We start from the raw sequence: 15,890 nt of genomic DNA on the forward strand, positions 1-15,890 counted from the left end.
AAAACTAACAATTAATAAAAGATGAAGCAAAAAACAAAATAAACAAACATAAGCAATCAACATTATGCAAGGGAAACCCAAGATAACATACTAAGAAGTGTTAAAAGCCAGGGAGAATAAATGTCTTGAGAGAAGATTTAAAAGTAGTAAGAGATGGGGCATGCCTAATATAGGGAGGAAGGCTATTCCAAAGTTTTGGTCCAGCTGTAGCAAAAGCATGATCAACGCGATTTTTAAGTTTAATTCTAGGAACTGTAAGTAGGCCAAAATTGCGAGATCTCAAGTTTCTAGATGGGGTATATGAAAGCAATAGGTCAGTTAAGTATCAAGGTGCCAGGTCATTAAGTGCTTTGTAGACAAATACTACTTGACAGGGAGCCAGTGCAGAGACATTAAAATTGGTGTTATATGGTCATATTCTCACTTCTTAACAAGCAGTCTAGCGTCTGCATATTGGACCAGCTGCAGACAAGAGATGGAGGCCTGAGAAATGCCATAATACAGCAAGTTCTAGTAGTCAAGCCGAGATGTTACAAAAGGCATGGATTGCTGTTTCGAAATTGCTCCTGGATAAAAAGGGCTTAACTTTACTGAGAAGGCAAAGTTGGTAAAAACATGACTTGACAACAGAGATGATCTATTTGTCAAACTTTAGACTGTAGTCAAATAAGATGCACAAATTCCTGGCACACTGTGTATTACATGAAGCGAGAAAGCAGAGATCAAAACGAAAACATTTTCCCTAGGGCCAAACATAATTTCAGATTCAGGAGTAAAAAAATGCTTTAAAGCCATGACTTCAGTTCGTTTAGGCAATCTAACAACAGAATATTTATTGTTGTGCTATAAGGGAAGATAGATTTGGGTATCATCTGCATATAGATGAAAGGAGATACCACATTTTTCAAAAACAGAGGCCAGGGGAAGCAAATACAAGGAAAACAACACAGGTCCAAGGATTGATCCCTGCATGAAATGAGTACACCCCTCACATTTTTGTAAATATTTTATTATGTTTTCATGTGACAACACTGAATAAATGCCACTTTGCTACAAATGTAAAGTAGTGAGCATTCTGCTTGTATAACAGTTTAAATTTGCTGTCTCCTCAAAATAACTCAACACACAGTCATTAATGTCTAAACCGCTGGCCACAAAAGTGAGTACACCCCTAAGTGAAAATGTCACAAGGTCCCAGGTGTGAATGGGGAGTAGGTGTGTTAAATTTGGTGTTACCGCTCTCACTCTCTCATACTGGTCACTGGAAGTTCAACATGGCACCTCATGGCAAAGAACTCTCTGAGGATCTGAAAAAAAGAATTGTTGCTCTACATAAAGATGGCATACGCTATAAGAAGATTGCCAAGACCCTGAAACTGAGCTGCAGCTTGGTGGCCAAGACCATACAGCGTTTTAACAGGACACGTTCCACTCAGAACAGGCCTTGCCATGGTTGACCAAATAAGTTGAGTGCACATGCTCAGCGTCATATCCAGAGGTTGTGTTTGGGAAATAGACGTATGAGTGCTGCCAGCATTGCTGCAGAGATTGAAGGGGTGGGGGGGTCAGCCTGTCAGTGCTCAGACCATACGCGCACAGTGCATCAAATTGCTCTGCATGGCTGTCGTCCCAGAAGGAAGCCTCTTCTAAAGATGATGCGCAAGAAAGCCCGCAAACTGTTTGCTGAAGATAAGCAGACTAAGGACATGGATTACTGGAACCATGTCCTGTAGTCTGATGAGACCAAGATAAACCTATTTGGTTATATGGTGTCAAGCATGTGTGGCGGCAACCAGGTGAGGAGTACAAAAACAAGTGTGTATTGCCTGCAGTTAAGCATGGTGGTGGAAGTGTCATGGTCTGGGGCTGCATGATTGCTGCCGGCACTGGGGAGCTATAGATCATTGAGGGAACCATGAATGAGCAGAGCATGATCCCCTCCCTTCGGAGTCTGGGCCGCAGGGCAGTATTCCAACATGATAATGACCCCAAACACACCTCCAAGACAACGACTGCCTTGCTAAAGAAGCTGAGGGTAAAGCTGATGGACTGGCCAAGCATGTCAAGACCTAAACCCTATTGAGCATCTGTAGGGCATCCTCAGAAGGTGGAGCAAGGTCTGCAAGGTCTCTAACATCCACCAGCTCCATGATGACATCATGGAGGAGTGAAAGAGGCCTCCAGTGGCAACCTGTGAAGCTCTGGTGAACTCCATGCCCAAGACAGTTAAGGCAGTGCTTGAAAATAATGGTGGACACACAAAACATTTGGGCCCACTTTGGACATTTTCACTTAGGGGTGTACTCATTTTTGTGGCCAACGGTTAAGACATTAATGGCTGTGTGTTGAGTTATTTTGAAGGGACAGCAAATTTACACTGTTATACAAGCTGTACACTCACTACTTTACACTGTAGCAAAGTGTAATTTCTTCATTGTTGTCAGATGAAAAGATATAATACAATATTTACAAAAATGTGAGGGGTTTACTCACTTCTATGAGATACTGTAAAAGGCAGGTTTGAGATGCGCTGAACATTAGGAAGAGATGTAGGATCGAGATTATGTTTTTTAAGGTATGGTGTTACCACAGCATTTTTAAGGCAGGCTGGAACAATGCCAGTAAGTAAGCATTTATTAATTAATGATAACAGACCCGGACCAACAGCATCCACAATAGTTTTGAGGAAATGTGGAGGAATAACGTCCTGTGGGTATAATGGGCCCTATCATACAACCGGCACAATGTGTTTTTGCTAGGTTCAGCCCGACGCAATTATCATTTTCACATCCAGTGCCCATAGTGTTTTAATAGCAAATGTTCGGCCATAGGCGTGCTTGTCTGAAAACGAGGTGTGTTCAGGCGCATTTCTGGCGTGTTGCTATTTTGAAGCAACTGAAAACATCTGTGCCACTGAAGAACAACCACCTGGTCTAAAGTCAATGGTGCAGTATTTTTTCATTATTTAAAGGGTACGTTAGTGATATGCGCCTATAGGCGGGTGCACAACGCATGTACAGTACACTCTGCTTGTTACTCACACAGGGACACAGCACACAAACATTCCAAATATTAAAAATAAAAGGATTCCAATGTAAAAGATTATTATTGTGTACATAAAGATAAAAATGCCTACATGTCATAATGGATAGTCATTGCATGTATCAGAATTACCTATTTGCAGTAATGACGAATAAGATGGCAATACATGAATGACCAAACATGGCAATACATGCCTTAATTGCACCTGCGCCATGTGCTTCAGACCATGCACACAGGAGTGCAAGTTGAGCGGCTCAAACACAGACCATGTAGAGGAGAATAAAGAAACATAAGGCAAAGTATATCCATTCTGAGACATCTGAGATTTAATAGTCGTGAGCTGGGTCATGGGCTGATTTCTGAGTATGGAACAGAGAAGGATACAGGCATATGATCAGAGAAATTTGTGTTGCTAATTGCAATGTCCAAAACAGAGTATGGTCATGTAAATGTGTGGGGCCAGATACCCAATGAACAAAGTTAAACGACTCAATAAGATTGTAAAACTCCTTGGATACGGTTTAAGACAGACAAAAGACATGATTATTAAAATTCCCAGCAGCAATATTTTGTCATGAGCAGCAATAAGATTCCCTGCAAATGCAGCAAATTGGTTAAGAAAGTCCATGTTTTGCTTGGGTGGACGATACACCAGAGCAACAGTAACAGAGCTTAGCCTATTAGCAGTATTTGAGATAATGGCACCACAAAACTGCAATACAAGACAGTAGAAAGATTGACAAGGAAAACCGTCACTAGACTCTCTGAGACAGCTCTGAGGTACCAAATCAGCAAGCGAGCATAATTCACAAGGCTTAATCCATGTTTCTGTAACACAAAGGAAGTACAATACTTGCATGGTAAAACGCTGTTTAAAATGAAAGTTATTTACCAGGGACCATGCGTTGATTTTTCCATTTTCAGTACCGCAGATGAATCACTTTCCAGCTGTGTTGCTTGACACAGCGGTCGGAGATTATGGAGATTCACTCCGCCACAGTGGATATGAGGATTCATCCCAAAACGATGCATGGACGAGGAAACGGGGATACTTGCAAAAGGCCACTGGACTTGAGACACAGGAAATGCCTTCCTGCACCGAATCCATGGACCAGCTGATCTCCCCACGAAGATGATAGATGGTGTGTACCGTTCTCCCATGTTGATCCAGTTTTCAGTCGTACAGCAAAGCCTCCCCATTTACCATGCCTCCTCTGGCGCTTTCTTCTAGGTCAATCTATAGGACACCTACACAGGTGTGCATGGAGGGGAATTGAAAATAGTGGGGGAGTAGACAAGGTCCACTAAATCAGCAACTGCACTACGAATAAACCAAGGTGGAATTATAATAAGTGATTAAAAAGGAGATAAATAAAAGAATAACAAATGCCAAAGGCAGAGACATAGAGGATAGCAGACAGCAAGCCAACAGAGGCGCCATCTTGAATAATGAAAAAAATCAATCTGCAATTATGGTTTGGAATCAAGATTTTTTTTTTATGTTTTTGAAAGAAGTCTCTTATGCTCACCAAAGCTGTTTATTTGATCAAAAATACAGTAAAAACAGTATTAGATTTCCATAAAAATATTTAGCACAACTGTTTTCAACATTGATAATAATAAAAAAAATCTTTATCTTTATGAGTGATCAACTGAACCATTCACTGAAAATTATTTCAAAAACATCGCTGAAACTTATCTTTGAGGTTCATACATATTTCTCATATAAAACATTTTTCTTATGTGTATGTACTGTTTGAGACATTTCTATCATCTAAATCCAAAATGATGAAAACAAAGAAAAAAGGTAACAATAAATCTTCATTAGTTAACTACTTTAGTTAACATGAACTAAGAATTAATAATATTCTGCAATATTTATGTTGTAGAAATATTTCTATAATATTTCTACAGCATTTATTACTTAATGCTAATTTCAACATTTACTAATACATTATTAAATTCAAATGTATTTTTAACATTAATGCACTGTGAACTAACATGAACAATCAATGAACAGCTAATTTTTTATTAACTAACATTAACAAAGATTAATAAATAATGTACTAACAAATGTATTGTTCATTGTTAGTTCATGTTAGATAATAAGGGAAGGAACACAGGAGACACAAAGGGAAAAGACTCAAGGTGATGATACATGGAGCAACTTTTTGAGCAATGACCCTGTCCTCTTCCTTCCCTAAACTAGAACCTCATTACAGTTGCCCTGTGTCTCATCAGGTTGCCCGTTGACGGCAAAATTGCCCAGCAATATTGCTCAAAAAATTTCCACGTGTATCATCACCTTCAGAGAAATCACAGGAATAAAGCAATACTAGATGAGACAAAGCTGGGAGGAGGTGACAGGAGGAGAGAAGAGAGAGTGGAGAGGGGAAAGAGCTGATGGCAGTCAAAAAGGCACATCTACATTTGATCCAGCCAAATTTAAAAATAAACAGCTAACAGATGAAGAGAAGTACTGACTTCTAAACAATAAATGGTTCAAACACAACCATAATTACCCTAAAATAAAGTTTGGTAAAAAAGCAATTATGCTACAATATGAAGTGGGAGGCTTGGCTTAGATATTCAGTTTCAGAAGATTCCACCTACTGTGCTATTTGTACGTCATTTAGCAAAAAAACAATAAACGCAATTTTCATAAACTAAAGATTTTGTGACTGGAAAAATGAAGCGGGGAATCATTTCAGGCAACAGAAAAGCATTAATTCTGTTCTAAGCTTATTCAGAGAAGGTTGAGAAGAGAAGTGTGAATCGCAAAGCTCTCCTTTCCATTCTGCTATAATCAATCTGCCAAAGAGAAACATATCACTGCTTAAAAAACAGACAGAAGAAAGTGAATATGGCACCTTTAATCATTTCCTCACATGGAAATCTTCATTCAAAGCCACACTGAAACGTCATCTTGAGACTAGAGTTGTCAAAAGTACCGATTTTGGTATCAAGTCGGTGCTGAAATTTTAGAAAAGGGGAGGCTTTGAGCGCTGTTGTGCAGATTCGTAAACACCTTGAATTGGCCACTGTGTTCACATGCCCATTGGCAACCCATGCTTTGAAACTGAGATTCGAGAGAACATACAGTAGTTAAGGAAAAGCCAGGTTTTTCAGTCTTGCTGATGAAACAATAGATGTGAGTGGGACGAACAACTGTCTGTCTGCATTTGCTACATCAACCATAACAATGGAGCTGAAATACGCAGAGTTCTTGAGTATATGTCCCTCTGCCAAAATGCTGCATCTATTACAGAAGCCATCCTGTCACAGTTGGAGAAGTGGGGTCTGGAGATTGAATATCTCAGAGGGCAGGGCTATGATGGAGCCAGAACCATTAGTGGACATGTGAATGGAGTACTAACAATGTATCCGAGAGCTTAAGCCACAGGCACTATTCACAAATTGCTGAAGCCACGCAGTATACCTTGTGGTTGTCCATGGATGTTCTGATATCCCCCTAATAAGGAACACCATGGCTACCATTGAGAATGTTGCAGCATTTTTCTCTGCATCCGCTGTTAGGATGAACATGTTACAAGAGTAACCACAAGGAAGCAAGGAAACACAGGCTAGTGACAAAAGAAAAACAGGAGGCATCCCACTCATGTCTGACACACACTGGGGGGAAGACAGTAGGTGGTGCTTTTCTGGATGACTCCAATGCAGCCCACTCCGCCCTCATTGAAATAGAATCACAAACATCATCAAACTCCAACAAGATCAGCATCCTACGACACAGTACAGAGTACACAATTGTCTCTGCTGTCACAACAAACAAAATTCTAGGCTACATACAGCCACTGACTAAAGAGTTACAGTCAACAAATATGGATCTTATGGCCTACAAAGAGGCCAGAGAGGTGGCTCGGGTCATTTCTACACTAAGGGATGAGGAGGGCTTCCATGAAATGTATGCAGCGTCAAACTGCCAGCACGATTGATGTGGTTCCAGTAAAAAAACATGTGACCAATAGGCAGCAAAACAGAGAGAACACACCCTTCACAGTTAATAGAAGAACATTAAAGACTCAATCTATTCTACCTTTTTATTGAACATGTGACAAGCCAACTAAACAACAGGTTTGTGGAAAACTCTGAACCAGCTTGCTCTGTACCTAATACCTTCAGCTTTGTCCAAACGCACAAAAGAAAAGCAAGAAATGATGGTGTCATGGTACAGATAAGACCTCCCTCAGCCAGACTCCACTGACCAGGAGATTCACAGATGGAAGGTTAAGAACCAACTTCAAACAGTGCTGGCATCAACAGCAATGACGTGTGCACACTCATGTCTTTAGCATCATTAAAATGTGGTCAGTTTATGTAAACATCAAAACATTCATCCATTTCGATTACTTTAAATAATTTGGAAAATTTAAGTTATTAAGCTACATATGATGATTTTAGAATTACATAATATTCTTTCAGAGCTACAGCCCTGTAGACAGCATTCTATCATTTTGGAGGTCCTTTGAAGCCAAACAAAATTATCATCAAAATAAGTAAATATGCACTGTGCAGTCTTCTCTATTGGTTCAAGAGACATATCAGGAACAGACTAAAAGAGAGACTTCCAAATCTTGAGATCTGTTATTTTACTAAATGGGGTTGTTGGGAGGACCATGGTTCTGCTGGTGGTCAGCTGTGGGTCGCAAAACTGAGCAGCTTCTGAATCAGATACTCAAAAAAATATATATATATTATTAAAACATACCGGATGCATGGAAACCATGCAAAATGGCAAACCTTTTTGCTTCAGAATTAGTTTTGAATAATAATAATAAAAAGAGTCAAAATAAACTGGTGCAAACCAAGATTATCATCATCTAATGATATAAGACCACTAAGGTATGATATAACATTTCTTATTAAAATAGTAATACTTCCATGGTGTTACTGTAAACCTTTATGGTAAGATTAACTCATTTTAAAATTGTGTGAAAACTCCACAAAGACATACTATGAGTATATATACTTAGTATATATACTAAGCTATGAATTAACCATAATTACAGAATTCCACTTCAACAGTTTCATTTCTTTGACACTTTCCTGTCATCAAAATTCTAAAAATAACCTTAATCATGACCCCTGTCATGTGGTGCATATTGATGCACCCCACAGTTCCCACATGAGGACAAAAAGGACTTCAATTCTGCCCTCTGCTGTTCTAGAGTAGAATTAACCACACTTCCACACATAATCTGAGCTGTGGTTTGACACTGATCTTGAGATGTTTTAAAGAAATAAATCTAAAAGGCAAAACAAAAACAAATAATAATAATAATAATAATAATACACAAACAAAGGCTATACTTCTAACCAGTTATCTTATCAATTTAAAATTTCAGCAAAAACATTTTAATACCCATACGTCTTGCACCCTAACAATTTTTAAGGTAGGTTTCTATAACTTAATAGGGTATTATAAAAAGTATTATAAAATATTCACAACACTAAAATAAAAACCATATTCCCTTAGAGAACAGTGTTTAACATCCTTTATTATTGATCAAAAGAAACCATGACCACAGATTAAAATAATGGGAACTGCCGAATTGCTATGCACTCACAAGGGAGTACCCTTCATTAAAACTGACATCACAGGGGGAGGGAGGGAGGGAGATTTTGGGTGCTGCTGGAGTAGCAAATTTGGTATAAATAGAAGAATCCACTCCTGAGAACAGGAATTCCACGGACTTACAGGAGTTGGAAACTTACAAATATACAGATTGGCCGGGACAGCAGCACGACCCCCTCTAACTTCTGGAGCTCCGGCCTGCTGGTGGGTACAGCCACTTGCTACTATGGCTTTCTGTAGCAGCATAATGCTGGTTTGGGAGTGTGTGGTATTGCTGGAATGGGTGTGAGGAGAGGATCATTTATATCCTACATTGTATGCATGTGAGTGAGTTCCTGGGCCACATTTATGAAGTCAGCGATTTAAACAGGAACTTTTCTGAGAGTTTATAACTATATACTTGATGATTTCTTTAGTAATTTGTTATTTATGTTCATTTTATACAATGTGTTTATATATATTGAGACAACATCTTTCTTTATAATGCCAATTTTTCAAGTGCTATGAGGAGATGTTTGTCCTCATTTATTTGTCACTCTTTCATCATTGCTCTCATTTCATAATTTCTTTTCAGGCTTAGCTTCAGAGAATGGACCTCAGGGTAACAAGCATTCTTCTTCTCCTTGTGGTACTGGCTGAGGCGACTCCTGACAGATACTATCATGTGAAGAAACAGCCTTATCCTACAAAATCTCACAGTGAGTTTACTTTTGGTCCATATATGCTTAATGCATTTCATAACTGTAATATGGAATTAATCAGAATATGCATATAGAATAACAGCAGCAGGTGCACCATTAAGAGACAGTAAACTAAAGGAGCTAACCTAATACATGTACATATATACAAATGAATATTAAATTAGATGAACCTCTTTGCCACAAACAATCTCTCAGTCACTCAGGTAATTTGTGCATACACAAAGTCAACATACCTCCAACAACTCTTTAGATATCTAGCCCCTCTTTAATTGCCAAACTGCATTTATTGCCCAGAATATGTTAACTTCAAATAAAGTCCTTGTGCACAAATACTGTTGATTACTTTTCTGTTGGTATACACCACAACATATACAATTTAATACTTTAGAAAATTGTAAAATCACCAAAACAGATGTAACCACTTTATACAACAGGCATTCCCAAAATAGGCCACACTGTTGTGTTAAATTATACCATTAGTTACTGGACAAGCACGCTTTCAAATTGGAGGAAAAAAAGGCTACTCCCTGTGTTTTCTAGATTGTCAAACAATCCAATCCAACTTTGCAGCACGTATGACTACATATAATGTATTAAACAACATATTTAAAACCAAAATATATCATGATAATCATAATACACATAATATATTTAAACGTTAAAGTTCAAGTACAAAAAAGTGCTGACTACAGTATCACTTGCAGTTTGGGATGTCTCGTCAATTACTCTTGAACCAAAGCGTATCGCAAATTACAAACATTATCACACACACGTTTGTTTCAGTATATTAGTGAGGATATATCCATTGTTTTTATATCAGGTTGATGTTTTCTATCTCGACCCCTACCCCTGAAAACTATTTACAAAACTATTTTTAACTTAAGATTTAAATAAAAATATATACATATAGCTTGTACAATTTATAAGCCATTTTAACTACTGAGTTCTGTCAGACCTCAAGCAATTTAAGAAGTTTCATTTTATTTTTCCAATCATGCAGAGTTGTGTATGAATTACCTAATATTTTTATTTTATTTTTAGCTGTTGCTGGTGAACCTGGCATTCCAGGTTCCCCAGGTGAACCTGGCCCCCCCGGCCCACCTGGCCCACCAGGATTTCCTGGAAAGAATGGTGTTGGACACACTGGTCCGATTGGTCCACCTGGACCACCAGGTCCAGCAGGATACTCCTCACCTGGTAAACCTGGAAGCCCAGGTTCACCTGGAAAACCAGGTGCACCTGGATTTCCAGGCGAGAAGGGACATCCAGGACCTGTAGGACCTCAAGGTGCAAGAGGAGCTCCAGGATCACCTGGAAGCCCTGGACCTGCTGGCCTTTCTTCTCCTGGAAAGCCTGGACCACATGGTCTTCCAGGAGCAATGGGCCCACGTGGAGAACCCGGCTTAAAAGGTCATCCTGGAATTCCTGGACTGCCAGGCCAGAAAGGAGAACCTGGCCATGGTATTCCAGGAGGACCTGGTGGCCCAGGTCCAATGGGCCCTCAGGGGCCTTCTGGTCAGCCCGGTCAGCCTGGAATTGGAAAACCTGGAGCAACTGGATATCCTGGAGAGCCTGGAAAGCCAGGAATGCCAGGTAGGGATGGGTCACCAGGTCCTATGGGCATCCCAGGACCAAAGGGTCATACAGGGGCACCTGGAATAGGAGCACCAGGAAAACCAGGCCAGAATGGCGCTCCAGGTCTGCCTGGGTCAATGGGACAAAAAGGTCCTCAAGGACCAGCGGGACAGCCAGGCGCTCCAGGTCTGCCAGGTACTGGCAAACCTGGATCATCTGGACTTCCAGGAGAACGTGGAGTGCCAGGAACCCCAGGTACAACAGGCCAAAAGGGAGAACCAGGGCCAACAGGTCACACAGGTCAGCCTGGTGCTATCGGCCCAATAGGTCCACCTGGTCCTCAAGGTTCTAGGGGATTTCAAGGAGAAGCAGGTCCACAGGGAGCTAAAGGTGACATTGGTATGGTTGGGGCACCAGGCCCAAGAGGTGCAAAGGGTGAACAAGGAGCACAAGGCTTCTCAGGAAAACCTGGTATTCCAGGTGCAGCAGGTCCCCCAGGCCCAATGGGACATATGGGACATCAAGGTCCCAAGGGCGAAGCAGGATTTACTGGTGCTCCAGGTATCCCAGGTAGCAAGGGGCCACCAGGTGAAAAGGGACATCCAGGACATCAAGGGCCACCAGGTGGAAGGGGTGAAAATGGTATCCCCGGAGCAAGAGGACCAACAGGTCCAGCAGGACCGGCTGGTCCACCAGGGCTCAAGGGTCATCCAGGACTTCCAGGGGCGCCTGGCCCAGCAGGGCTCACAGCCAAGGGAATTTCTGGACCTCAGGGTCCTCCTGGTATCCCTGGTGCCAGAGGTCATGATGGTCTCCCAGGTCAACCAGGACCTCCTGGGCCCCCCGGCCCCCCAGGCGAGATTGTTTACCACCATGAGAAAAGCATGCCAATTAAATCCCATGAGATGGTAATGCCTCTTAGTCACGAGCTGATAAAGCCATCCATGTCAGCATTCACAGCTCTTCTTACCACAGCTTATCCTAATGCAGGAACACCAATTGTATTCAACCAGATTGTGTACAATGGAGAGAACCACTATGATCCTAACTCTGGCATATTCACCTGTCAGGTTCCAGGACTCTACTACTTTTCTTTCCATATGCATGTCAATGGAGCAAATGCATTGGTAGCACTTTACAAAAACAAAGATCCAGTCCTGTTCTCTTATGACGAGTACAACAAAGGTTTCCTTGACCAGATGTCTGGCAGTGCTGTCCTTATGCTGCATTCCCATGACACAGTGTACATCCAGGTTCCAGATGACCAGTCCAATGGCATTTATGCTGATGATAATGTTCACTGTTCTTTCTCTGGCTTTTTGATTGCCACAACGTGATAAACACACTCAAGAAAACCTCAATCTTTCTAATTCAAAAATTGTCTGCATTTATACTCATGTTCATGTTGCCCTGAGATAAAGTCATGCAGAGTAGAAAATGAAGACTAATTTAGAAAAAAATGTCTGTAGCTTGTTGATCTACATAGACCTACTTGTATGGAAATATTTCAATAATCTCAATTAGTATGGAACACCAGTAAAAATTATCCAAGAAATTAGACAACAGATCTATTGCATTTGCCTAGAACCTGAACTGATGGTTATGTATTGAAATTGTGTTGTTTGTTTGCCTTTTTCCCATGCCCACGTTTAGTATTCCCAGGATCCCATGTTTAGTATGCTTTGAAGACTCTTTAGTATGCTTTGTCTCTTAGCAGACAAAGGCCTCTTTAAGATAAAGGAGCTAGTTTTGAATTAAATGGATTTCAAAGTAAATAATAAAAATTATGAGTTTTTTTTCTTCTTGTAACTCTGTAATGTCACAAGGTGTGTATTATAATAATCAACACAAATAAAGTTTCAGTGCCAGTGTTGCCGTTTGTGTTTGACTATAGTAAAAAGTTCCCAAAAATAAGTGCTAATCCTAATCTTATCTTTGAACAACATAAGCAACAAAATCTTAGACTAAGCTTGAAATGTAATTTTGATAACAAATTGAACCCATTATAATCAGTGATATTATCTACACTGAATGAGTTGCAGCACCGCACGACAATTCCCAACCATAAACTGATACTCCATTCTATTTCTGACAAACTTCAAGAGCTTGTGCTACTTTTGACACAAAGAACAAATGGATATGCAATGTCGCTTTGTTGCATCTGGTGTAAGACCTTTATAGTTATTATACAATATCAGAATTAAATTACATTTTAAAATACTGATTACAAATAGTAAGATGGTATAAAGGGGCTTTTTCTACATACCCCGAAATGCAGATGTGTTGTAATTATGGTCAATTGCAGCAACAATGTCTTTCCAAAAGTCAGATGTGATTTCGGCTCCTCGCTAGGGTTAAAAAAAAATGTTTTAATTAATTAATTAATTAATTAGAAATGAAAACGTTAAAAAATGCACACACATTTTTGTTGTATAATTTAACATTCACCATACAGCTAATTAACAAATGCTACTTAAAATTGCAAAAAAAGCATTTTTGAAAAAAATTGAATTAAATTAGTTTTACCTTATGCAACATATCCACCACTCTGGCACAGAGAAGAGCACCAGGGAGGTCAAAATAGTTGTCATAAAAATAGTATTTTGCTGCAACAAATGAGTGGACTAAATCACATATTTAGGTAAAGACCGTTATATACATTATAAAGAATAAATCCTCAAATTCAATAAACTTATAATTTCATGAGAAATTCTAAATTGAACTAGCTTAAAAAAACAACAAAATCAAAGACAGCCTTACCAGATCGTGTGTATGAGGTATTAAGGCTATTAAAATGCTTCCATTCTCTTTTTGGACCATAATGCTTTATGATGTCATCAGTACTCAGGTTTTTAGTGCCATGAGTTGCCCTACAAATATAAGTTTTAATATATTAACAGCTTAATTAACAGCAGTTTAGATATTCCTTATGTACAGTACAAATTATTAAAACAAAAAAAGCTATACAATTTACTGCTGAGTAATCATTTAAACACAAACGTCATATTAAAATTGACTCACCGCAAGACAGTACCATCCTCTGCCAACTTGACCAGGTTACCCTCCTCAAGGTCCACCACAAGACCTTTAAAACTGGTCACATGACAACAAGCAACTGTGTTTGTGTACTAGAGAAACAAACAACCTCATACTAACAACTTACTTGTTTGGAAGCCAACAACTTACATAAACAACAGTATTTTATATATATATATATATATATATATATATATATATATATATATATATATATATATATATATATATATATATATATATATATATATATATATATAAAAAATACCTAATTAATTTATTTTCACAATTTGTCTTAATTACAAGAGTACCTGCTTGAAACAAGATTTAATTTGTTCATATTTCAATTTTGAACATAAACCATGTTCTTCAGATGTAGGGCATATATATGTTTATTTTGATCCCAGTTTAATTTTCCAGTCCATGCAACTTCAGTGGTGTTGACCATATGAAAAATGTGTAGACAAGGTCATATGTTAATGAGTGGGTGGGGCTTATGCAAGTAAGAGAGTGTCTGAGGGTGAATGAGTGTGCAGTGCATACAAGTTATTGAAACTATAATGTCATATTGTATTCAAGAATATAAACATATTGTATTCGAGACGAGTCACAAAGGCAAAATCTGTAAGCCAGCTTTAGCTTTTGCGGGAAGCTGCCGCAGCCTTGGAACAACCAGAGCAGAACACCACAACACCACTAAAATCTTTGTAACAATTCTAAAACAATTATAGCCAGGGCTTGACATTATCACCAGCTATGGCTATGCCGAGAGATGGCGTAGGCCTACTGAATTATACATGCAGACACTCAAGCGTAAGTTTTCCACAGCTTATTTTTTTATTTGGTTTTATATAGCTTCACATTATTTTTATATATGAAACATTAAATATGAAACATTTTCCGAGGTCCTCTGTGTCATAGCTGGATACAATATCTCCGCATAAAGCCATCGCGGGTGATAATGTCAGCATTTCAAATATTTTAGCACACCCAAGGGGTTGACATCACAAAATAGGCTAATACATAAATTAACCTCATTGATTATGATCTTAGTCAGACAGCCAGAAAATACACATTGTGTTGCCATTACCCTTGTACGTGCAAGTAACTATTTTCTGTCAACCAATCAATGTTCTGCAGTGAATGTAGCTCCACCATTTTGGTACCGTACTTACTATTGGTACTATTGTGCTAGGTACCCCAATGGAAGGGTCCAAAAAAGTGGTACAGTATGGTATGGTTCGGTTCAGTATTTTGTTACTATTTACAACTTCTGACAATGGAAAAGGAAATAATGGATCGTTTCCACCGAGCGGTACGGTTCAGTACAGTACAGAACGGTATGCAACCCCGTATGTACCCGTTGGGGTACCTAGCACAATAGTACCAATAGTACTGGTACCAAAAGGGTGGAGCTACACTCACTGCAGAACATTGATTGGTTGACAAAGAACTGTTACTTGTGCGTGTTACAAGAGGAATACCGTTGCAACACAATGCGTATTTTTTTGGCTGTTTTTCCTTGTAGCCTTTAGCCTTTGCTCAAACAAAGCTGCTGTATGTCCTACATTGTTTTTTACTGTCACTTTCTTTTTCATGCAAGAATGACGTTGATCGCAACTTTCTGGCATACACCATGCCTATCAAGTAAGGGTACTGTTGGCGGTGGAAACGAAAGCCGGATCAGGGTTTACCATCACGAATCGTACTGTACTGTACTGTACCGCTCAGTGGAAACGAGCCATAACAGTGACATGGCCTACTTACGCTGAACAGTTTCTCTGGCTGAGGGACAGGGTTTGCCGCTTGGACATTCTGGCTTGTGGTGTTCTGCTCTTGTTGTTCCAAGGCTTCCCGCAAAAGCTGGCTTACAGATTTCACCCTCATGACCCTCATTCACTCTAAATGATCACGACGCGAGTTTCAATAACTTGTACGCA

At 39.5% G+C, this 15,890-nt stretch overlaps 2 protein-coding genes across 6 annotated transcripts in view; one reads left to right on the top strand and one right to left on the bottom strand.

The window, feature by feature from the left end:
* Positions 1 to 15,890, bottom strand: part of nt5dc1 (5'-nucleotidase domain containing 1) — a 72,902-nt gene that overhangs the window by 52,556 nt on the left and 4,456 nt on the right. For all 3 annotated transcript variants that reach the window (XR_010894934.1, XM_067383417.1, XM_067383418.1), the window contains exons 3-6: positions 13,936 to 14,007; positions 13,675 to 13,784; positions 13,441 to 13,520; positions 13,181 to 13,262 (exon numbers count right to left, since the gene is read on the bottom strand). Coding sequence is in view for 2 of the 3 variants with exons in the window: in XM_067383417.1 (XP_067239518.1) it covers positions 13,181 to 13,262; positions 13,441 to 13,520; positions 13,675 to 13,784; positions 13,936 to 14,007 (344 nt within the window). In the remaining variant the exon portion in view is untranslated. The remainder of the gene's footprint in view (positions 1 to 13,180; positions 13,263 to 13,440; positions 13,521 to 13,674; positions 13,785 to 13,935; positions 14,008 to 15,890) is intronic.
* On the top strand, positions 8,680 to 12,812 carry col10a1b (collagen, type X, alpha 1b). 3 transcript variants are annotated; one of them, XM_067383414.1, is made up of 3 exons: positions 8,680 to 8,842; positions 9,213 to 9,336; positions 10,381 to 12,812. In XM_067383414.1, exons 2-3 carry the CDS (start codon positions 9,228 to 9,230, stop codon positions 12,249 to 12,251), a joined length of 1,980 nt encoding a protein of 659 aa, XP_067239515.1. In that variant the 5' UTR covers positions 8,680 to 8,842; positions 9,213 to 9,227; the 3' UTR covers positions 12,252 to 12,812. The 3 variants fall into 3 exon arrangements, with proteins under 3 accessions (XP_067239515.1, XP_067239517.1, XP_067239516.1); XM_067383416.1 differs by lacking the exon at positions 8,680 to 8,842 and adding an exon at positions 8,866 to 8,961; XM_067383415.1 differs by lacking the exon at positions 8,680 to 8,842 and having other exon boundaries at positions 8,984 to 9,336.

The sequence above is a fragment of the Chanodichthys erythropterus genome, chromosome 4 (genome assembly GCF_024489055.1).
Source record: "Chanodichthys erythropterus isolate Z2021 chromosome 4, ASM2448905v1, whole genome shotgun sequence".
Taxonomy (NCBI): domain Eukaryota; kingdom Metazoa; phylum Chordata; class Actinopteri; order Cypriniformes; family Xenocyprididae; genus Chanodichthys; species Chanodichthys erythropterus.